This window comes from Limulus polyphemus, unplaced genomic scaffold (genome assembly GCF_000517525.1).
Source record: "Limulus polyphemus unplaced genomic scaffold, Limulus_polyphemus-2.1.2 Scaffold1603, whole genome shotgun sequence".
Taxonomy (NCBI): Eukaryota; Metazoa; Arthropoda; class Merostomata; order Xiphosura; family Limulidae; genus Limulus; species Limulus polyphemus.
In genome coordinates, this window is record NW_013667213.1 from 83653 (window position 1) to 108483 (window position 24831).

Sequence of the window (24831 nt, forward strand, 5' to 3'; positions counted from 1 at the left end):
AGAGTACAAGTTTACAGTTACAAGGACGAAATCACGGTCCTGAACGATCCAGTGTCTCAGTTCCTAAAGGAGAACAAGCATACATCGTCCAGCCAAAGTTGTATCCTTTTTTGTTGTTGTTTGTAAATAGAAGTATGTGTCAGTAACACACGATAGAAACTATGAGTAAATATATACAAATACATATGTATACACTAAACTACAATCATAGCCTGTCTTAGATATAGGAGTTTTATTTATTTATTTATTTTTAACTGTTCATAATCATTTCAGCACAAAGAAAACGTTTTGTTTCGTGATTTGTAATTGATTCACGGTCAGTTTTAATTTGGTTCTTCATGGAATTAAAACCAAACAATTGATTCCTTTTGGCGCAATAAACAAATTATTGATGAGATACAATTGAACAAAAGATACTTGAAAAGTGAAGCCTTTTCCTTAGAAGTAACACCGATGTGTCATCATTCATGTTTTTGTCCCTATTTTAATTTCATTTGATAACAAAGAGTATTGGCATGGTTCAAGGTATCCGATACTGTTTAGCGACAAATCATTTCTCCTGCTGGCTATAGCGTGAGATCCTTACATCGAACTGCTTGGAAATTCTAAGCGACAGTTGGTGTACAGGGTACAGAAGGTTTGTTAATTTTCGGATATGTTTGAACCACTTTTTTCAATACTATAAAATACGTTTAGATTCGATAACTCATCGTATCCATGGCGTATTTATTAGCTTAATGTCGCATGACTAGTGCGGAAATACGAAGTTCCAACATGACAAACAGATAATTTCTTGAATTTTCATTTTTTTATGTGAGCCAGAGGTTAGTCCCGATGAAATCGTGTGAGGACGCCATGTTTTTATTAGGCTTTCAAGGCTGTCTCTGTTAAACAAAGATAAATCTCGTCTTTATTTTACTAGAGGTGCTGACAACAAAAAATCAGCTGATTGTTATATTTTTAAGCTGTTAAGGTTAATCAGTATAGACCTTGTAAAGTTTTAAACATTCGGTACCTTCATTCAAGTTACCTAACCAGACATGTATGGTACTTACAAATTGCTATAGACTCTGATAAAGTGTATCACTTAGCTACATAAATACATGGTATCATGTGTATAAATGGAAAGGCTGTTACCCTCGGGCATTAGCAAATACATAAATTATTAGAATTCAAAATGTTAGACCACTTTAAAAACATCTAAAACTTAATTTTTTTTACATTCTTTTTACGATAATTGGAACAAGCTGGAAGCCCGTTGAGACGTTAATGTGTTGAAAATAATTTTTATGCTTTTCATCGACTATAAAAACAAATACATGAAATTGATAATACCCGAATTTGTCAATTCGCTGTCACAAATGGCTCAGCGGTAAGTTGAGGAAATTATAACGCAAAGATTCGGGGTTCGATTCCCCGCGGTGAACACAGCAGATAACCCAATATGGCTTTGCGATAACACAAACACACATACATACACACACAAATGCGCTTTTGGAACGAATTTTGTAAATATCATATATAATATTAAAAGCGTGTATTTATGAATTTTGTCTCTGTTAGAGCTCGTGGGGATGTGCACCATATCGTAAACTGCCGCATTTACAGGAGCAGCGGAATCCCCTCTGTTGACAATAGGTCTGGTTATTACATTCTGTGGGTTCATCTACTTTGGGCTCTTGTGTGAAATCGTATTAAACTCGGCTTAAAGCCATCGCGTTCTGTTTATCGAGTCTTAAGATATTTATGGAAGTTTTAATTTACCACTACTCCCCACCCCTCTGTAAAAGTGCTTTAAGTAAACTTATTCGAAGACTCAAGGTTTCATGATTGTATGCGTAGTGTCATGTTTATTTCAAAAGATTGTATATCCTTGGCGTCAGTGTAGTGAAGGAAGTGTTTCTATACTTGTTTGTGCAGCACTACTATGGTGAAGGGTTTGTTTCTGAACCACGTATATCTGTTGCGATGTCGTAAAGGGTTATTCTTAAAGCTTTTATCTGCGATGTTACTATATATATGTAGTAAAGGGGTTATTGAACGTCAGAATTTTCACTTATGAAGTAGAATCTTACAGATGTGAAAGAAGAAAACCGTAAAGTGACTACCAGCGTATATATAGAAAACTCCATGCCGTCACCATACCGCCTCACACAAGATCTAATCACTTGTCGAGAAAAATGTTCTTCTACTTTACCTTCGTAAACCGTGCTGTACCTGCACAAAAAATACACAAAAAAAATATTAAATTTCAGAAACGTAAAACGTTTTTTATGCTCTTTCCAATCTTTCCTTTACAAGTAACCAAAAACATTAAGTTGTTTTGTTCCCTTTTATGCCAGAAATGTCCAAAGAAATTGCTGGGGTTTATTTTGTAACTTAAACACTGGTGTAAAACTGTATTTAAATCTTCACACAAGAAAAACACCTTACTACCTAACCTACAACAACGGAACAAAAGCAAGTTATATATAAATATTATATCAAGTGAATATGGTAAGAAATATACAGGACAAACTTCGCGTTTGTGAGAAATCCGCCTTAACAAGTCGTCAGTCTGTATCAGCTCATAAGATACTTTGGAATGAAAAATTTCTCCTATACCAACCCAAAAATAAAAAATAATGAGACTTTTTAGAAACGATAGAAATTATTAAAGAAGGCGTAACAGTTGATTCACCTACGTTTTATTCACACACTTGACCAACCTTGACCTTTTCTTTAAATTATACACCTTTTGTAAATGTTACTGCTGTCGTGTGACAACATTCTATGTATCACGAACCCTTGCGTGTTTTGTCTTTTATGTATTGATTTGGTGTGTAAACCATGTATTTTAGCTGTATATCATACTTGGTGAAGACAGACTAATGATCCGTACATAAAGAAAAATACATTGTGGTTATAAATCTTATTGGTCAATGTAGTATTGATTGTTCCTTCTGGTTGTACTTCCGGTCCTAAATTCCAGGTATATGGCTCCAGCGAGATCAAAAGTTTGCTTTCTGTTTGTATCCCTGTCCACTTTCAGTAAAATTCAGTCCAAAAGTAGCTTGCTCATTTGCATTTTATGAGAAAACTTCAATTAAAAGCACCTGACGACAGACGCACACACAAAAATATGCAAATTACGTTTGTCATTATTAGCTTTATTAAGTAATTTACATCTCTAAATATATGTGCGCGTAAATGTTTTATTTTTAAGAATTTAATTAATTTATTTAGTATCCTTTGTTTTCACGAGATGATAGTGTACCTGACTTTACAAGATGTAAACACTTCATTTTGGTTATATTAATTTTAGCTTTTGTTATTAAAAGTTCGAAAATTCTGATTGAAATATTCCTATTCAATAAAATATTTGACAGCTAGTTTACTTTTTGCTTAACGGGTGTCAGATTTCTTGCTGTTAGAGAATGTTGCATCACACTTCTGTCATCCATGCATCTTAGATTTGAAAATGGGCACACGTCAACATGGAGACGATGCTCCTGATGACAAGCGGTCCCGCCAGATGGCCAAGTGTGCAGCTAGTACATCTGCTACTCTCGGCGTTCGCCTGTGTGGAATGCAGGTAGACAACTAATTATATTATATTTTCTATATGTGTGTGTGTGTGTGTGTGGCACATGTGTATATATATAATACATATGTTTGTATGTGTTAATCTGAATAATCGTTATATTTGTGTACTTACTCTATCCCAGTGGTGCTCTTCTTCTTGTATATTATTACTGACTGCTTGGAAAACTGAGAAAATGACATAATATATAAGCACTACTGTTAACATCTATAGATATTTAATCGGTCGTACTATTAATGTTTGTGCCAGCATCACTGGTTTTCATACCATGTGAGAAGAAACATCCTGTAACAGTTACGTAAGAAAAAACTATGTGAAGAACGGTAAAATAGTGGCTAGAAACACGTGTTTTCAAAGGCTACAGTTTATCACACAGTATCATATTTCTAATTCTTATAGGAAACATATAGTTGAAATGTTCTGACAGACAGCTTAGAATCACTGATTTACTCCGGATTGTAATGTTCTGCGCAAAATATTTTTTGCTTATTTCTTAATATTATATGAATAAATATCAAAGATGAAAGAAATTAATTATTTCTATAGTTTGATCTGTAATACGTTTTCTTCAAAATAGTCTTAAAGTATTTTACAACGTTCCTACTGCTATTACAATACAAATTCAGTATAAATTATCTTTGTAACTTGCTCAATAATAACGTATTCAGTTTTCTTGCAATATACTGTCAAATTACCTTAAACATTCTGACAGCTAGGGCAATACAAATACAGTATGGAAATTGGATATTTAATTGTTATTTAAAATCAAATTTGTAAAGTTATTAAAAAGTTTTAGTGCTTCCTGTAGGTTTATCAAGCTAACTGCAGAAACTATGTGTGGAAAGACAAATATTACGGGCGATCGTTGGATGAGTGTGGATTGAAATGTGCTTTGTACCAGTTTTTTCACAACGGTATTCAACTCCAAGTGAGACTCATTGAAAGAGTCTTGGAGAAACTTCAAGAATTGCGCAGAGCTGTTGAAAAACAACACTCCTTTCGGTTCTACTCCAGTTCTTTGTTGTTACTGTACCAGGGTTGTGGGCATAATGGCAATAGCCATGGCTTTGGAGACAGATTGGAGGCAATATCAAGTTATAACCGTATTTCTCCCATAAGTGATGAAAGTCTTGAACTGAAGTTTTTAGGAGAGCATTCATTCTGTGACACAGAGATTTCAGCCCCATTACGAAGTCGGAGTTGCGAAAGCTTATTTGAGAATGTAAAAGATTCGAATGATACAAGTGCAATGTCCCAGTCATGGTGGTCATCGAATAAGACATCAGTACATCTCTGTACACCAACTATATCCTCGGGAACATCTGCGGTTGATGTTAGGATGATTGATTTTGCTCACACGACATACAAAGGTTACAAAGGAGACACCACTGTCCACAATGGACCTGATGATGGATACCTTTTGGGATTGGACAATCTCATTCGTCTTCTACGAGAACTGCAGCAGATGAAGCACTGTCTTCGAGTTCCATAAGGCCTGTAAAGAAACCTGATGTTACTATCTAAAAGGCTGCTTATTTAGAAAGGGTGATAAAATAAATTATATGAGGTCTCGGATACGTTTCTTATCAGTAATGTGGATGAGGGGTATTTTGAGCAACAAAATTGGTTGGCAAGAAACTGGGGATGTAATGGAAGAGCGTGATAAGCCACATTTTGGAAAAATACTAGAATGTTCTTGAAGAATGTTTTACATCAAGACAGAAGGACGAGGAAGAAGTGTCTTATGACATACATTTTCACCTTCTCATTAATAAAGAAATTACGAATGCCATTCGAGTAAATCGAGCAGCGAAGCATCTGAGAACATATTTTGTAATATGGACCCCTATAATACAAATGAACACAAAGCGTTAGGGAAGTTTAGATGAGCCATTTGTAGTGTTACAAATAAGTAAAAGAAAGGCTCTAGAGCTACATTGTAGAAGAGAACAAACTCATCAAGAGATGTTATGTAAAACAACTGATTTTTCAGAACTTTAAACACTACCATTGTGAAACTTATCAGTTATGCCATGTAACATGAAAGTTTTTTATTTGGTTTTTTGAGGACGAGAGAAAGGGGCCGAAAAAGGGGCATTAAATGAATTACGCTTTTCATAGTACAGCTTGAAATTCATGAATGAAGTAGAAGTTGGAAATAAACAAAATAACGGCTGTAGTGTTTTGGCATAACTTATAGTAAGGTGGTAAAAAACAGACTTTTGTTGCGTGAATGATCGAGTTTGGGTTAAATATGTATTACTCTCCTTCAGAACTTTTGACGAATTGGTTAAATGTTGACGTCACTGACTAAGATAAGTGAAAAGCCAATCTGACGTCACTAGATAATGCGTTATTTGTCTGGTGTCACTAGATAATGAATTATTAGTCTCTTAAAACAAAACACTGGTGTTGTCCTATTTTATGGTAAAGATAACTTTATCTACAGATTACTGCACGTTGATTGGACGACATATGGATCATGGCAACGAATTGGAGTGAAATACTAAAATAAACACAAGTACGAAATAGTTAAACTTTGGCATAAACAGTGTTTACTTGGCTGGTTTAATCTTTTGGACTGCCAGTCATAATTGATTATTGGAAATCTATAATTGTTCGAACAATCATTATCTTTAAGTAAAATGTGGTAACATTGTAGTTACGTTTCTATAAAATAAGTTGACTTTTGTTATCGTACTTCGTAACTATATAAATACAGATGTATATGCATCTAAACTTACTTGGTTCTGTCACAAGATGTAATGGAATAATTGATTTCCTATGGAAACAACAATTTAATATGTGAACACACATGTGATGTAAATAAGGTAGTTTTAATATCACCATTTAAATTTTATTTACCACTTTTAGGATAATATATCCGTTAGCTTCGATGATGCGAAAATTCATTGATAGTTTGTTTGTTTTTAATTATTCACAAAGCTACACAAGGGCTATCTGTACTCTGCCCACCACGGGTATCGAAACCCGGTTTCTAGCGATGTAAGTCCGCAGACATACCGCTGAGCCACTGGGGGCTCGTTGATAGTGTTTCTGATTACCATAACCATATACATAGAATTCTAGTGAAAATATGTTATAAGTGATATGATGATCGTATAATATAAAATTGGTGATCAGAAATTTTTGAAAATTTGTGTTTATGTTAAGCTAGGTTTTCTTTAAAAAATCGAAATCCAATCAACGCGTAAGAATATAATCGGATAAATTAGAACCAATATTTTGCAGACCGGGAAAAAAGCTGTATTCCTAAGTAGCCCTGATGTGTAAATTCAATTATTTTATATAGATATTGTGGGAAATATTCTTTTATGATTAATATCTCCGAAAAAAAAAAAGAAGTCAAGAACTGAAAACATTTGACAGAAATAACTTTGAAAACGTTACACTAACCGTAATATAAACAGAATTATTGTAATTTTGTACAACAACGACCGTTTAAAGTATTTCTTTACTACACTTTCTCTACAACTGAAATATTGCTTTTTTTTCAGACCACATTGACCTGTTACACAACCTACGTTGTTCAATCCAATCCTATCCAAGCATGGTAGGAATTTAGGCTAAAAGTATATTTCATTCCCCGAAGGGGAATGAAATATATCCCAGGGCGGTCAGAAACTTCCGCTTCTCTTCACCCCCAGTGAGACTGTTAATCAAATAAGCTAAACCGCACGCATTTACTGCGCCCTCTATATTGATACCACATAAATATGATTTTTATTCAGAAATTTTCATTTTGTTTGTTTGTAATTAAGCGCAAAGCTACACAATGGGCTATCTGTGCTCTGCCCACCACGGGTATCGAAACCCGGTTTCTAGCGTTGTAAGTCCGCAGACATACCGCTGTGCCACTGGGGGGGGGGGGCAGAAATTTCATATCCTACCTCTGTTTTTATAGGGTAAGACGAGTTGTCCAGTTACATCTATTTGACCCGTCTCAGTTTGCTTTATTAGATCGATATTTTTTTCTTTTAACCGCAAAGTTTCAAAAACATCTTCCGCACATGGGTTTGTTCAAGTATGATATTAGAGTACTAAATTAATTTTGTTTTATAGCATACAATTTTATGTTTTATCCTTTTTTTTTCTGAAGGGATAAAGACATTCTTATATAAATGGAACAGTACTTGTGTAAAGCGCAAAGTTACACAATGGCTGTACCTGCGTTTTGCTTACTGCCGGACTACTTGTATAAAGTCGTTTTCATAGTTTAATTTTTCATAATTTTATCTTTTGATTAATAATTATATTTTAAACTCCACTTTCCAACATTAGAAAATCATATATCAAAGAAATGGCATCATCTATGTTACTTAAAAATGAAATTCAGGTCAGTACCGTCCATTTATGTGTGTTATGTTTTACATTACAGTTTTTGTCGTTGTTTTAGTATATTTTGTCTTGTTTAAAAAGGAACAAACAGCCTTTAAACCAGTATTTAGTATAGGTTGTATATTTGTACATTTTGAATGTGTGACAACTGGTTCTTCGAAACCACCTGTAATATTTCTTGAACTTACGTCACAGAGACTTTACAATAAATCAATAGAATTCTATCCAATAGTTCTCCTTGTTGTTTATTTTGTTTAGTTATTTTTATAGAAAATGAAGTTCACATCTATAACACAAAAGATTAGTTGTGAAGACCAAACTGTCACAAACGATTTTATTTACAGAATAATTAGACTGTGCGAAAATATTCAACTTTTGATAAAATAACTATACATTTTGCGAGACATAGTGCATCAATTAGTGTATTATTTATTCACTAAATATATACACTGCTATTTGCGTAAGCTTCTTAAAACAGATACATACTAAGTTGAAACCAACTCAAAATACACAGTTTTCCAGTATTGAATTTTAAAATAGCATGCTTTTATTTTGTGAGAATATAAATTGTTATTTGAAAGAAATGGACGAAAATTGAAAAGAAGAACAAATGAAAAAGAATGGAAACTAACATTGTTACAGAGAATTTTTATTTGTATGACTAAATACGTTTAAGTTAAAAATTTGAATTTTCCTTGAAAAAATTCAAGCATTATAATGCTTTAAGAATATACAACTTAAAGTCTTTTACAAAAAGAACATGCTTTTAGATAGTTGTCTTCCGAAATTTGTAGTGCATACTGGAGGGATTTACACGTTTTGATAACAGTTTAGAAAAACAACCTTTACTCTTCAGATAAATATAAAAGAACATATTTTTATTTTAACCTACATTTCGCCTTTGCGGCTTCATCAGGGTTAATGTACACAACTGTTTGATAGTAGAAAAAACAGTTCTGTATATTAATCCTGATGAAGCCGCAAAAGGCGAAACGTTGGTTAAAATAAAAACATGTTCTTTTATATTTATCTGAAGTGTAAAGGTTGTTTTTCTAAACTGTTATCAAAATGTGTTTAGATAATTTTCCCACAGCGAGAAGGTAAACCTGCTATATGAGTATTTGTCATTTATATATATATATAAACAAAGATTCTAATGACACCTTTGTCTTGCAGAAAAATACAAATATAAAGGAAATCAATATTTCTATAAACAAAGCTAACATTTTTCGATTTTTACACAGAGTGACATTGATTTTTTTCTAATATGTCATAATCCAGCTAATTTATCTGGCAGAAGAAATGATTTTTAAGTGCTCAAATATTTTATTTTATGAAAAAACAACAACACAAAACTAATAAATTGTTATTCAGATAATGCACTCGAATTAATGTATTTGTTGAAAATCTGGGAAATATGAAAGTAATCAATCTTTATTAATCAAAATTCGATCCTTATTCGGAGGACGTCTTTGTCAATAACGACATCAAAATTACGTTTTGTGTATTCTTATAGTATAAGCAATATTTTAATTCAAAGAAAACAATTGATTTCGCGCTAAGAATAGCAGAAAAGAAAGAAAATGTTTGGCTTGTCTGCGTGAAGCTTTTTCGGAATTAGAAAAATATTGGTATTTAGATCATTATAACTAGGTTTTAATTATTCTAGTTGCTGAATACTAATTATGTTGTGTAATATAAATATACCTGATATACATGTTTGTGTAAAGCTAGGTAATCTGAAGAATTAAATCAAAAAATAAATAATAATTCAAAATTCAACCAACGGATAGAATGATATCGACGAGTGAAATTCGAACCTAAGTTCGACGGATTGGAAAATGAAGGCGCTCTTCCAAAATAGACACAAGTTTGTAATAACAAATCAGATATATTTTTTTTTATATATATAGAAATGTTGCCTGAACTTTTTTATTAAATTAACCCAAAACTAAACATTGAACGAAAATGAACTTGGAAAACGTTATGGTGACCCTTAACAAGAGAAATTATGTACAAGAATAACCGTTCACAGTTGCTATTTGCACGTTATGTCTATACAGTTATGTATTGTTTTATCAACCTACAAAGATTTTGTTGCTTATCCTGAGTCATTGAACGAGTCTATTAACCATCGAAGCTAAATCGAACATAATTATTGCAGTTTGCTCTACTAGACCAAAGGAATTTCTACAGAATTTGTCCAAAGAAAACATTTAATTTCTTATATTTTACAGCCTAGAATTTAATTTTTTTTTTCTGGCAAATAGGGAAATTCATATAATCAGTATACAATACATCTTCACAAAGTCATTTTCCATAATTTACGTTTTCAGTATTTTATCCATCGCTTAGTAATCATATTTTAAGTTACTTGTCCAGTGTTAAACAATTATTGCATATTAAAATAATGGCAATATCTGTGTTTTATAGGAAAAATATTCAGGTCAGTATCATCGCAGAGGTGTTTTGGGTTTATTTTATAACATTTGTTCAATTTCCCTTTAAACGACTTTACAATCGCTCAATAAAATTATGTTTTAGCAGTCCACTCTCTTGAATCACTAGGATAATTCAATTATTACGATTAAAAGTTCACGCAAAAAACAACAACAAGAACAAAAAACGTTTGTGAAAACGATAATTAGACTGTTTCAGAAACGCCATCTACTAGCCAAATATTAATGCGCGCTAATGTAAATAAACACTGTTGAACAAACACCTGGTGAGAGGTATTTCCTGTTACAAAAAATTTTGTACGCTTAATAATTGTTTACCAGCTTTTAAAAACGCATATTTATCCTATCAAAAGAGATGTAGACACTTTAAAAAATATTGATCACAAGAGAGGCGAGTAAAAAATTTAAAATACAATTGTATCAACAATAACAAAAATGTGTGGAAAGTGACATAATATTTTAGTTTCTATAGCTACAGGATGGCATGTCTTGTGGTTAGGGTACAAGATTCGCAGGTCACAAGTTCAAATTCCATCACCGAACATGCTTGCCCATTCAACAATAGAGTCATTATATCGTGACGATTAATCCCACTATGTGATTAGAGTATTCCAAGAGTTGGCGGTGGGTGGTGTTGACTAACTGCCTATTACTAATGCAGATATGTCTCGAATAACTTTGCGCGAAATTCGACAAACAATCTTGTGGCTCAACGGTAAGTTTATATACCATTCCAGGACACAGCACAAATAGCCCATTGTGTAGTTATGTGCTTAACAGCAAATGAAATAATTTATATAATAAAATAAAATAAAAAAGAGTTAAATTTACACACGTATAGCTTTTATTATAATATTTTCGGAGTTTATTATTGAAAGTATTTTACAACGTTACTAATGTAAGTTGTTTCAAATCATTAGTGTTGAATATATTTTATTTATTTAAAATGAACTCGCAAAAATGGAAATTACGTTTTCTATATGATATATTTACACTGATGGTGACGTCAGACGTCTGCCAAACCTTGGCAGGGCTTCGACACTGTAACATTTAGCACCACATCACTGATTAATATACAACCTTATGTAGGTTCATATGTAATATGTGATAAACACTATCAATGATGTGGTGTATAATATTTTCAAAGACAGCTGCACCAAACCAAGTGTTATTCATCCTAACGAATGGTGAAATCACATTGCTGACAATTTGCAAATGATCAACCCGGATAAGATTATTCAAGACATTATGAAGATTAAACCATTGATCTAACCTCCAACACTGAGCACGAATCACTCCTGCACTGCAGCCCCATCCCCCTCGAAAGAAACAACTTCAGATTGGTAATATAAAAAGAAACAAATCTACTACTGTAGAAGAATCTCTTAGGAATCATAAATCCAAGGACAAAATTCGAGTGATAGTCTAAAGGTAACCAATAACAGTTTAAACACAAAAATAAAAGACAGATCGGTAATGATATGTAAATTTTGTATCAGAAGAAATACAACATTAAAAGTACTTAATATTTTATTTAAAAAAGCCTTTGATTCAGTAAATTTTTATTCAATGAATGATTTTTAACACGTTATAATTAAACTATTTTTCAATAGAAAAGAAAAATTCAATGTGCTCAAATTGTTAACTCTTGGGAACATAAAAAAATGAATTCATTTTTGCAAATGTTCTGACGAATCAATCTGTTTGCAAAAAAGAAAAAAAAATATCGGAAGTAACATTAAGCATTAAAGCTTAACTCTTTAACCACTCATTCAATGAATATGATATAAGGGAAAAATAATGAATAGTGTAAAGTTCAGATATCTGGCAGGAGCAAGGTGAATTTGAAAATATAGCCAATATTTTACAAAAATTAAGAATTATAATCTCACTAAGCTACATGTGACATTATGATAATTTTTATCATAAAAGTATTTGCGACTATAATACATCTCATTAAAAGTCTATAAGGTAAAGCCATAGTAGTTTTAGGGAACATTTTATATGCATTCTAGTTTCTTTTTGTTTTCGGCTGTGGTGTATATAATCCTTTTCGTCCTGACTAATAATTAAAAAATGAAGTTTTAAAGGCTTTTTTTTAATGAAAGTTTGACTGCATTGATAAATCATTTTCATTTGCAGATAAAAATTAACTTGTTACCATGTCGACATGTCAACTACCTCCCCATTTTAACTACTTTTGAATACGCACAGAGCATTTCAACATACATGGATCAAAAGATGCAAAATAATGCTTATTGTTGCCTACTTATAACTTTATTCATACTTTAAAAAGTTTTCTCCTACTTTTTTTAATTGCAAATGTGGCGTAACAAATCTGCTTCTATACTTAGCAGAGACAAGGCATCCAGCCCGTCTTGTCGCATAGTTGTTCTCTTGGGATTTTAATATGCTTCAACTGAGAAAATGAACGAGTTTCTAGTTTGTCAACAACTGTGTAACAATTGGTGATACGAAATTTATCTCTGGCATTCAGACTTACTTCTGGTGCATGTCCGTCAGTGGGTACCTTCTTTCTGATACGTTTGCGAGTTTGAGTTGCATTGTAATCAACATCTGGTAGTATTTCCTTTCCAATTGCTTCAATTTTTTTCAAAGTCATCTCTTAAAGTTCGCAGTTGGTCAGCTAATGACCCATACATGTTTTTAAGTTCACATCCTCATTTTGCAGAACTTGACTTGCTCTATGAAACTTTTGCAAAATTTCATCCCAAAGGCTCAACATAAAACATTCTAGTGTCTCCCCTTTGTTACTGGTCTTCCGCCAGACATTCTAAAGCTTCCAAAATCTTAAAGAAAGACTTCAGAATTGCTGCTGTTACCATAGCCTGTGCCTCCCATCTGGTATGAGAGAGGGATTTTAACACACTTTCATTTCCAAGGCAAACTTTAAGAATTTTCCACCGGCTAGTTGAGGCTGGAAAAAAAATGTATATAGCAATTGCACATGTGGTTTTGGACAGGTAAGAAGGACTTCCTTTTCCAGAATTCACATATTTCGAAATGTGCCCTGCTAAAAATGGATCAAACTAACTTATGAGCTCAAGTGGAGATTGGTTTTGATCCGGAAGATCATGTTGTGTAACTTGTGTGAAAAAAAGTAGTCAGCTTTCCAGTCTTGGCCACTAAATCCAAAGCCATTTGTTGGCTCCTTTTTGGCAGTTTTCTCTTTTGTGGACCACTTAATCGAACACGTTTCAACTTGGGGGTCTGAAAAATACAGAAGTAAAAATATAAAAAACACACAAAAGAATAAGGATCATATATATTTATAATGATTAGAAAAACACTGAAATGCATGCAAAAAACGTTAGTAAGACCGTCAAACATACTGAAGTTTGAACTCTAGGTATATGGATAATTTGGAACTCAATGAATTGACTTTGGAAATTCACTAAATCTTAGCCACCTGTACCTGCTTTAAGAACAATATAGCATAAGCTAAGTTACCTATATTTTCATTTAAAAACACCTATTACAACACCTGATAATTTATAAAATAACTTAAATTAGACCATTTTGGTTTAATAATTTATTGTAACAGCGAGACCTAGGCTAACTCCCATTTGTACCACGTTCTATTTAACTAATCTTCACTGTCCTTTTATTTAGTAATGCAATGTTTTTATATAGTTAGAATATCTACCCCTTCATTTTGATATAAAGTAATTCATTTTATGAGAAATTCAGGAACTTACTTGTTACTTCAGGTCATACCACACGTTAAAGTAGACCAATTTCTTGGTTCAAAATGTTAACCAAAACACAGTAAACGAACAAAATGACATACATATAAGAATGGTAATAATGTATACATATTTCGAATTTTCGAGGTGCTTTATGACGATCAGTGTTACTCATGACTATTTTGCCTAAGCTATGTAAACTGCAGATTACAGCACTCAATAGTTTACAACACTCAATAGCTATATCAAGACACAGACGACAAAGCAGCCATTGAGGTTGCTCCGTGTGGCAGTTGCCAGATTCCAATATTGTTGTATTCCCAAATTTAAAAGATATCATTAACCTCCTCAATACTATAAAAATATTTTATTATTATTATTCTTTTTGTATATGTATATATATGTTGTTTTTTTCATTTATTGTGGGGGTCCTCCTTTTTGTGGGGCCCTAGTTCAGCTGCACCATGGTAAATCCGGCACTGGAAAAAAACCCTATGGTGCCCGCTTCCCTTGGTGCCCTAAGCACGTGCTTATTTTGCTTAATGGTTAATCGGGGCCTGTAAACACGAAATATAAATTCAGTAATTGGGACCAATATTATTTAAAGAACACGTTATATCCACTGTTGTAGGTCTCGAGACCCTCGGATCTCGATGTTTTACAGGTTTCGAAAACGAGACCGACTAAATTTAAAAGTTTTAACAGTATTAGCCTACTCTCCTACCTAGGATTATTAAGCGATAAATATCGATTACGCAGCAGTTCATACGAGGCGCGGTATAACACCAAAGATGTTTTACTAGTAAAAACCCCTCAGTACTACACCTTTGTAATGATGTTTATAATGCCTCCCTTACTTTTATTTACGTCACCAACTGCTATATTACCTGTACGCCAATCCGCCATTATAAAACACGCTATTCAGAATTAACTGCTACTATACATTGTATTAAGCGTCGTCTTATTACAAGTTTATATAAACTTCATCTTGTGGACGTATTTACTTCAAATATTAGCGATTATCCCTGATATTCAACCTGTCTGGTAAATCTGCTGTGATTCTGTTAGGCTTCAAATATCATAAATAATTTACTGACACCAATACTTATTTTAGTTTCATTTGCTGACTCTAGTCTTACACTGCTAAATTAGGGAAGGCTAGCACAGATAGCCCTGGTGTAGCTTTGAGCGAAATTCAAAAACAAACAAACAAATCATTTGCTGACCTTTTTGATTTTTTTATTCATTCATTATTATTTTTTTTACAGGAGGAGACGTTAAAACAAAGACTGTGAGTTAACATGGAAAATATTTGCGGTTAAGATGTTAATTAAGTTTCTTTGATTCGCGTGATTTTTATTATTCTTGCTTTATTTTTCATTGTGTAATTTATTACAAGGTGTGGTCTTCGCCATTGAGATCTCGACTACAACACTGGTTTTATTTATACTTTTACCAACCAATATTTTTTCCAGTCATTTTGGGGTATTATTTCACAATTTACATGAATATTTAGCTCATAAAGATACATTATTTAGAAAATGAAATTAGCTGTACCACCAGTTAGCCTAAATAAATAAAAAAAATAGGTAGTTTTAGAGCAGAATTTCAGAAAATTGAATAAATTAAGTAAAATGAACTGTGATAATATTCAATCAAAATTTTGCAAGTAATATACTTACCTAAAAGGAGCCTTGAAAATGATTCATAATAACTTAAGTAATGATCTAACCTATATATAAATGCCAGTGTTTGTGTGTCACGTCACGTTTCATTTGTCGAAATACGAGTCATAACAGCCAAAATGCTTTTATCCAGATAGAATAATTCGATTGCTGTCTGCCCATTACGATTTTAGTGATGGGGGTGCAAGGGAGCCGTGCCGTGACACCTAATAAGTGTAGTGAGTGTAGGTATAATAAGTCTAAAATAAATACGTAATGTGGGACCACCTCGCTTAGAGCGAAGTGCATAAAATTTATCATGATAGTAAAAATAACGATTCAATTTTAAACTTAAATCATTTCTGAATTAAGCTATTTTCTGTTACATCACAGACATTAAAAAAAAACCTCTTTAATCAACAAAGACTCTAAATTAAGAAACCAACAAATATTTTTCCAGTTTTGTTGTCTATACATTTCATTTTATACTTTCAGTAAATAGACTAACAACAATATTAAGTTATACTTTTGTTGCTAAGCAACATAACATAAAAGCCATTGCTGGAACGTAGTTTTACCAAACCGCACTTGCTTTTCTATATATTAGAAGTTGCAAATTTAACTGATTTTTACCAATAATTATTCTACGAATACACTACGAATTCATTTCATGAATGGTCTTAATTTTTATTGGCTCACAAAGGATTTTACCGACGTTTGACTGCCTCGACAGCACTTTTCTGCCTCTTTGTTGGTCAAGCTTGATTTCGGAAAATTTGTATATTTCAGTTAGCTATGAAATGTGAGATTAGGGTATAGTATAGGGTGGTAGTACTTGCCCCGTCATATCCTGAAGATGGTGTAATTTTTTCCACCGAAATATGTAGTTTTAAGTTTCTTTTAACTTGTATATTTTTAATTTTTTAACTTTACGAATAAATGTTTGTGCAAGTAAAAAACGTTGATCTTCGTTTTATTTAACATCTTTACACAAGAACTGTCACTCGTGTTACCGTGTCAAATAATATATAACTGACCTTTAATCTTTACGGAGTGACCTATCTTGGCTGTGTTTTAGTGGACTAGTATTTTGTAAAATACAGTCACATTTCAATTATTATACGTTATATATGTATATAAATTATTACTATTTACAAATAAGCTCTTAAACTTACTTTTCTTAAAACAGTAAATAAAGCAAACAATTCTCTCTTCTGGTTACGACTTTTGTACTCGTTTGCCACTTGTGGTAAGTTTCTCAGCCTTATCAAATTTCCCACGTAGAGGGTGTGAAATATTTTTTTTTAGGTTTTTTATATATACATTTTAAATAACCAAAAAATCATAAATTACTATTTCGATACCATAGAATTCCACTATAATTTATCAAGCATAGTAACTAAGCTGTATTTGGGTCTAAAAAATATGGAATGTCGAGCTCACCTTATCCTTATCGTTTGAAATATTGTATGAAAAAAACGAAGTTAACACAATAACTCGTCAAAATGGCCGAGAAAACCACTAGGGGGACATTCTGAGCTTTCGATTGGTTATTCATGTCTTATATAGAAGTAAATGTGTATAAAGGACCGTTTCCAAAAATGGACAGAGATGAGCGGGAAGCCACTGTGTTTGATTCAGTACATGAACAATATCTTAACAAACAGAAAAGACAAGAGGTTCTAATTTTATATTCTAGCTTGTCAATATCGGTAGTTTAAGTTCCTAATTCGCACGAAACTGTAGATTCTGTATTTTGACATCACAAACATCTAATTTGAAGCAGTATTGCATTCAACATACCAGGTGACACTCAAAAATCGATGTTTAGCTGTATTTTTTAAATATTTACTTTTAAATTAAGAAATTAACTAACGTATAATAATAAAAGTTGAATTATAATCTACAATTTGATACCAAACTTGTTGACATGGCTGACTGGTTACTCTCCCTCAAATCAGCAGTTCAATAATTAGGGTTGACTATGTTGGAACTTGAAAAGTTTTTACCACTTTTGAATTTACCATTCCTTTGCAGAAAAACATTAACTCGTGTTGTCTTGTCGAAAAATCAATTGCATTACCATTTTGACTACTTTTGAAGAATTGTTATAAAGTACGAAAGAAATAAAATAGAAATATTAGTTATCTACAAAGAAAACTCAGGGGAATGCAGAGTGTTGTGTACATTATGTTAAAACATTTTGGATGTACAATTTTAAGTTGGGAAATCTGTAAAAAATACTTACTTGTAGGAACGTGAAATATGGAAAGTTGAATTTACCACATTTATCTTTGAATTGAAATGTATATTTGTATACAGAATATTTGTAAAGGTGATAACTTAAAATTTCTCTCTTCTTTAGAATTCTTAATTTTAAAAAACATTTTCCTAATGATATAAGAAACAGATGCTGGTATGAGAAAAATAGTTTATAGAGTTCACAGATTTTATAGCCAAAACCGATAAACACTATTAATGTAATGTTTGTTTTGCTCACTGAATGACAACATGGCAAAGCACTACTAATAATAAACAACTATACATGATAAATACTGGTTTGTATGTTAAACATCAAAAACATATTAACAGCACCTACCACTAAACTGACTAAATAGTGGTATATCAATATCATTCTTATAGCACATCTGCAGCCCCAGTGCAAAGAGATTTTTGAGACAACTATATATGAACCATGAATTCCCAGATGCACAGTCCAGGCATGCTAACCATTAGGTCAAGACTGAACCCAATAAAATAAAAAAAAGTATAGCACTAAGTATATCATAACTTATTACACAGTGAAAAAGCATGTTATAGTATTATGGATTATGAAAGTGTGGTAATATGATACACAATGAATACATTGTATAATAATACATTATGAAAAATATTGAAATTATTTGCCAAGTTAGTGAAAAAGTACAATGGACTTATAAAATTCATGCTTTTGTCATTTATTTTGCTGAATAAGAAACTTTGATGTATACTGCGTGTTTTTCACACATTAGACACAATATTCTCTTAAGAGTTTCAATTTGTCATTTGTGAAGTAGAGGAATATGCTTTTTATAGTTACTGCTTTTCCCAGAAATTACTCTGTTTGACATTAAGGGTTCTTAGGATATTCTTTAGCATGTGGTGTTAGGTAATTCTGGTTCAGTGAAAATTATAATCCAGTTTACTATGTAAGAACAAAAGTAATAACAGCATATGAAGATTAACATGTTTTACTACCTTACGATCTCCCATATGTTTCAAAAATGTTTATACGATAAAACAAGAAAGCAAACTTATCTGAAAAAACATCACTTTATGTTGTTGTTCTTTAATTTCTGAATGATGATTACTAAATTTTACAAAACCAATCATATCTTTTTTTTTTTACATATTTTGCACAGACTTAGACTATGTATGAACTAGAAATTGCCTCAATGTATAAAACCAATTCCTGTATATAAGTTAAGTATTTCCGGTTTTTCCTGCTAAACCATACTACATGCATAAGATCAGTACTTGAATACATGTTTATTTACAATCTTTTCGTTTGTTAATATGACTAGTGAAACATATAATCTGTCACAAAGTAGGAATATGTGATTAATAAATAATAAAAACACAATGGGATTTTAATAGGCTACCTCTAAAATATACAAACTTGTCGAAATGTTTTCTACATGGAGGTAGAAACTGCTACAGTAAATCTATCTTCACACAAATGTCCCAAAGCTGACAATGTTTACTTTAAAATGTCTCTTGGATGGTTATCTATCTATAGATGTAAAAATTATATTCATTCTAGTGCAGCTGACCGAAGTCTTCAAGTGATTTCAAAAATATAATTCACTGGTGAAAAGAAAAAATATACATCTAATATTTGTAAATAGTGAATACATGTGTGTTGTATTTTCCAATAATAAAATGGTTGATGGGGTTTGTGATTACAACATTTGAATTCCTTCATAAATAAGCTACTTTGTACTTAAAATATTCATACTCTTCTTTTCAAGAAATCAAAAAGAGATAGAACACTACTCGAAACAGAATACTACCACCCATGAAACGCAAAAGAATATAAAAATACATTACTTGAAAGAGGAAATTAATAACCATGAAAAACAAAGGAACATGAAAATACTCTACTTGAAACAGAACACAGTTCACTATGTAAAGGTTCAGAAGCTGCTTTTGACTCATTAATACTTCTTGAAAGATGAACATGTTGATAATGCTTATAAAAATGACAGATGTAGTTCTTGGAGTACTTAAAAATACAAGCAAACAAACCAGTCATCTCTCTTCGGTTTACTTGGGCAATCAGTATCATGATTAAAGATAATTTAGTGAAAAATAATTTTCAAGTTCAAAGAGACATGGTTATCCTTTGATCATGCTTAACATGATATAACACAGGTCTAACATCAAAATATTGATTCCCTGTAACAAACAAGTACATGATTTTTACACTTTGTTCTCCTTATTAAAGCAAAGTTTGAGATCAGTCTGTTTTTTGGCAGTATAATTCCTTTAGAGATTTCAACTCTTCAATTAGAGCTTTGTTTTGATTCTCTAACACAGCAACTCTGTTCTCCAAGCACTTAATATATTCTTTTTTTTTCTTCGGCATTCTTTAGCTGCTTCCCTAAAAGTGAAAAATACCACAATAGAACTTAGAGCATAAAAATATCTACGAGAAAAACAAAATAGTTTTTCATTTTTACACAAGCTGTAAAATTTCTTCATTGTTTACAAGAAAAAGTTAGAAAATGAATTTCAGTAAAACTGTATTTTCAAATGCATTGTTTGTATTCTAATATACTTCCATCTATACTGTAAACAGAAGTGGATTTCCTGATGATTTTTGGTAAATAAATACCAGTAAAATACTGTATTTAATTTATAGCTTTTACAAAAATACAATTTTCTTTTTCTCTCTTTTCACCCATTTTAAGATCCCTTGTAAACAAACAAGTGAAATAAGTTACCCCAATTAAGATGATCTTATTCCTACAAAGGTGATAATTTGTAAATGTAGCAATCATTTAAACAAAATATCTAATATAACCAATCAAACATAAGTTACAAAAGAGACAACCCACATGCAAATAGCAAAATAAATACAAACACAGACACATAGATGTTATGGCACTTGCTTGTGTATTATTACATAACATACACTGACAGGCCCTATACCTGAACCCCTCTCACATTAATGGAATCACCTATGTACTTGCTTAAGAAAGACAGATTAGTCATGTGACTGCTGAAGTCTTAGAAATGTAGAGCTGTACTCATGTCATGATAAGTCTAAAAGACTTTCGGAAGGAGTGTGTGTGTGTGTGGAAGCCTATCTAGTAGAAGCATCCTTATGAATGACTATTTCTTTCGCTGTAAAAAACATTTGTCATCAAGGTTCATCAACAGGGGCAATAGAAAGGAATGCATATATCACTAAAAACACTATTGCCCTAACCACTTATAACAGACTAATCAATGAAAAAGTAACACCAAACTAGTGCCATCAACAGTGATCATAATTCAACATCTCTAACTGGATCATTTAAAATGGATGTTACAAACATTTCCATATAGCAGTTAAAAATTAGTCTGAAAACTGCCTATCTCAGATGCAAACAGGAAAGCACAGGTCCAGAGATGTTTAAGAGTATAAACTGTGAGCATGAAAAACTAAAAATGTATGGTTTTATATACAGATGGTAAAGTAAAAGTATGGAGAAAGTCACTAGAAGGAATTGACCTTGTTTGCATTGTTTCTAAAGGGGAAGCCATAGGAGGCAGTACAGTGGTGCAAAGAACATTCTTGTAATATTAATTGGATGTTTTTGTTCCTTTAGAAGGGCAAGTAACATTTGGAGCGCACTTGAATATTGTTAGCGATCATGTCCTGCCAATAAACGCTGTATTTTCACCCTGATGGACAAGAGGGTCATAGTACAACATAATACAGTTAATCTACCACATTCTTATTTCCTAAAAATGATTGATTAAAAATGACAGAAATTTCAGCCTTCTTTTTGGGTCAGTACAATTACTGCATGATAAGGATGCTAGTAATTTCAGTCATCTTTCTTGGTAATGACAATCACTGGATGATAAAGGATGCCAGTAATTTTAGTAATCTTTTTTGGTCATTACAAATACTGGATGATAACAGTAGTTTCAATTATTTTTCTTGGTAATTACACTCATGTGTGATAAAGGGTGCCAGTAATTTCAGTCATCTTTCTTGGTAATGACAATCACTGGATGATAAAGGATTCCAGTAATTTCAGTCATCTTTCTTGATCAGTACACTCATGTATGACAAAGGGTGCCAGTAATTTTAGTAATCTTTATTGGTCAGTACTATTACTGAATGGTAAAGGATGAGAGTAATTTCAGTCATCTTTTTTGGTCATTACAATTACTGGATGATAATGGATGCCAGTAGTTTCAATCATTTTTCTTGGTAATTACAATCACTGGATGATAAAGGATTCCAGTAATTTCAGTCATCTTTATTGGTCAGTACAATCACTGGATAATAAGGATGACAGTAATTTTAGTTATATTGCTTGGTCAGTACAATAACTTAAAAGTCACATTACTGTGTAATATTCTTTTGACATCTATGAACTAGCTAAAAACCAAAATTAGACCATTTTAATATATTCAGAGATGAGAACAGGAGATGACAAAAATCACTGGAAGACTGGGAGTATGGAAGCCAGTTTTCTTTTGACATCTATGAACTAGCTAAAAACCAAAATTAGATCATTTTAATACATTCAGATATGAGAACAGGAGATGACAAAAATCACTGGAAGACTGGGGGGAATGGAAGCCAGTTGGCCCTCATTAAGGTCCAGAGGCAATGCCCCTGGGGGGGGGGTCAATAAATCTAAATCCAATTGTCCCTTGAAGCTGAAAGATTTTCACACTCAAAAATGCATTTAAAGCCATTTCTCGGAGTTGCCTGCTCAGAAAATCATAATTAAGTTTGTCATTATCTTCAACATAAATGATCAAGTACTGGTATTTAAAGTGGAGGAGGGGAAATTATATACCTACTCCACGAGACATGTACATCTAGATGCAGTGGCAGTTCTGTCACACATCAAAGCAGTATCATTGGAATTGTTTGTATCTGCTGGCTCATATCAGATATAGTGGTAGCTTCTTCACCTACTGTAGGCAGCTCCTTTGATGCTAGTCATGCAAAATGATTTGTTATGAGATGGGTAGAAGCAGTGGCCTGCCATTGATTTTTTGTGGCATTTTGACTGAACGTGGTCTTTTAATGCACTAATACCATGTGTGCCATATTTAATGGTCACATTTTAACAAATATAGCAAACTGCTATGCCAGGAGTATAAATTTTGTGAAAAAAAATCCCCTGAGCACATATTGTTTTTCAGTTTGATTTTGACACCTTTATCCATCCATGCCCTCCTCCAAGTCTCTCTACCATTGTTATTGATCTCTCGAACCTTATGGTGTTCCTTGTTGTCAATTCTTTTCAAAACTTGATGCATTTTAGCAGATGCTATCAATGCTAGGAACTTAAAACAATGTTTACTCCATAATGCACCTAGATTAGAAATGATTCAGAATTGAATTTAATCTAAAAATCATCAAGCAAACCCATAAGCATGTACAACTTAGTAAAAGACTGTAAAAAATAGATCAAAATAAAAAAACGAACCAAGTTTAGGAATCTTCAACATTCACAGAGGCCTCCTCTCCCATTGAAATTTTCTCCTATAATTTACATGATTCACAGGAATGACCCCTGAGACACAAAAATTCATAGGAAACCATGGATCTGCATGAAATTCTGAACTCTGTATATTGTTGATTTTATGTCACTCCAACAGTGGTAAAAGGTAGTTTAACCAATATTACAAGTTGCTATATTAAAAAAAAGATATATAAGTTGTAAATCAGGCTACATTGAATAAACAGAATCAACGACAGACAGAGAAAAAGTTAGCAGAATGTTTGGTTTTCAAGCTGATCGATGACATGAAATATTTATCTTTCTCACGATTTGTTTTCACTCACAACTCTGTACACAATAAAGTGATTTTCCTGTGCCTGATACAGAAAACTAGCAATTAAGTTATAATTTTCCTACACTGAAAATGCATTTCCGATATGGTACGTACCTCCTCTCACAAAATTAGCTATTCTTTACCGTATTGGAATTGAAAAATTCCAACGTGTCTCTCATGCAAATCATCATGCGTCACTTCTCCACCAATAGGAACATGACATGCTCACATGATGCAGGTGACTCCCTCTATACTCCTCTACCAAACTATCACTTTGAAGTTTGTTAGAAGACTTAAGCATCAGAGGAAAGCGGGGAGGAAGTGTGAAAGGAGGTAAGTACTTATTGGATATACATTTCCAGTATAGGAAAATTATAACTTCCAATTTGGTAATTACCTCCTCTCACAAAATTAACAAGAATCCTACATTGAATAGGAGGAACCAGTGTGAGGGAATGATAGAAGTACCCCACAAAAGTGTCCAAAGGATACCTCTGAAAATGAGAAAGTCAGATCCAAAGATCTACACAAGAGCTATCTGCGCTAGCTGGCCCTAATTTAGTGGTGAAAGACTAGAGGGAATGCAGCTAGTCATCCCCACCCACTGGCAACTCTTTTACCAACAAATAGTGGGACTGACCATCACATTATAATGCCCCCACAGCTTAAAGGGTAAGCATGTTTGGTGGATTGGGGATTCGAACCCACAACTCTCAGAGTCAAGCGTCCTAACCACCTGCCCATGCCGGGCTCGGGTGGAAAAGGAGAGGAACACTTCTAAGTGGGAGAATACCATATCTTCCCGTTTCATACACCAGAGAAGCCGAAACAAGCCTTATCTCAATTTCTGTCTGTCGGTAACGCTCGCAGACGTGTTTTTGTTTGCTTTTCATGGTAAAACGAGTGCACCGTTTTCGATGAAACTTTTTTTCTTTGTTTTATAGATGTGTAAGAAGGTTATAGGCTACTTGAAACTGTCATACGTCTTTTGGAAAGGAAATGGC

The 24831-nt window shown here is 32.7% G+C and overlaps 1 protein-coding gene and 1 pseudogene across 1 annotated transcript in view; one reads left to right on the forward strand and one right to left on the reverse strand.

The window, feature by feature from the left end:
• The window catches only part of LOC106464270 (inositol hexakisphosphate kinase 3-like), a 55446-nt gene extending 47275 nt beyond the window's left edge, over window positions 1-8171 (forward strand). Inside the window, exons 4-6 of the mRNA XM_013924397.2 lie at window positions 3-100; window positions 3399-3574; window positions 4392-8171. Coding sequence (XP_013779851.1) covers window positions 3-100; window positions 3399-3574; window positions 4392-5075 — 958 coding nt within the window. The 3' untranslated portion in view covers window positions 5076-8171. The remainder of the gene's footprint in view (window positions 1-2; window positions 101-3398; window positions 3575-4391) is intronic.
• Window positions 8172-16918: 8747 nt separating this feature from the next.
• Window positions 16919-24831, reverse strand: part of LOC106464266 — a 92480-nt pseudogene continuing 84567 nt past the window's right edge.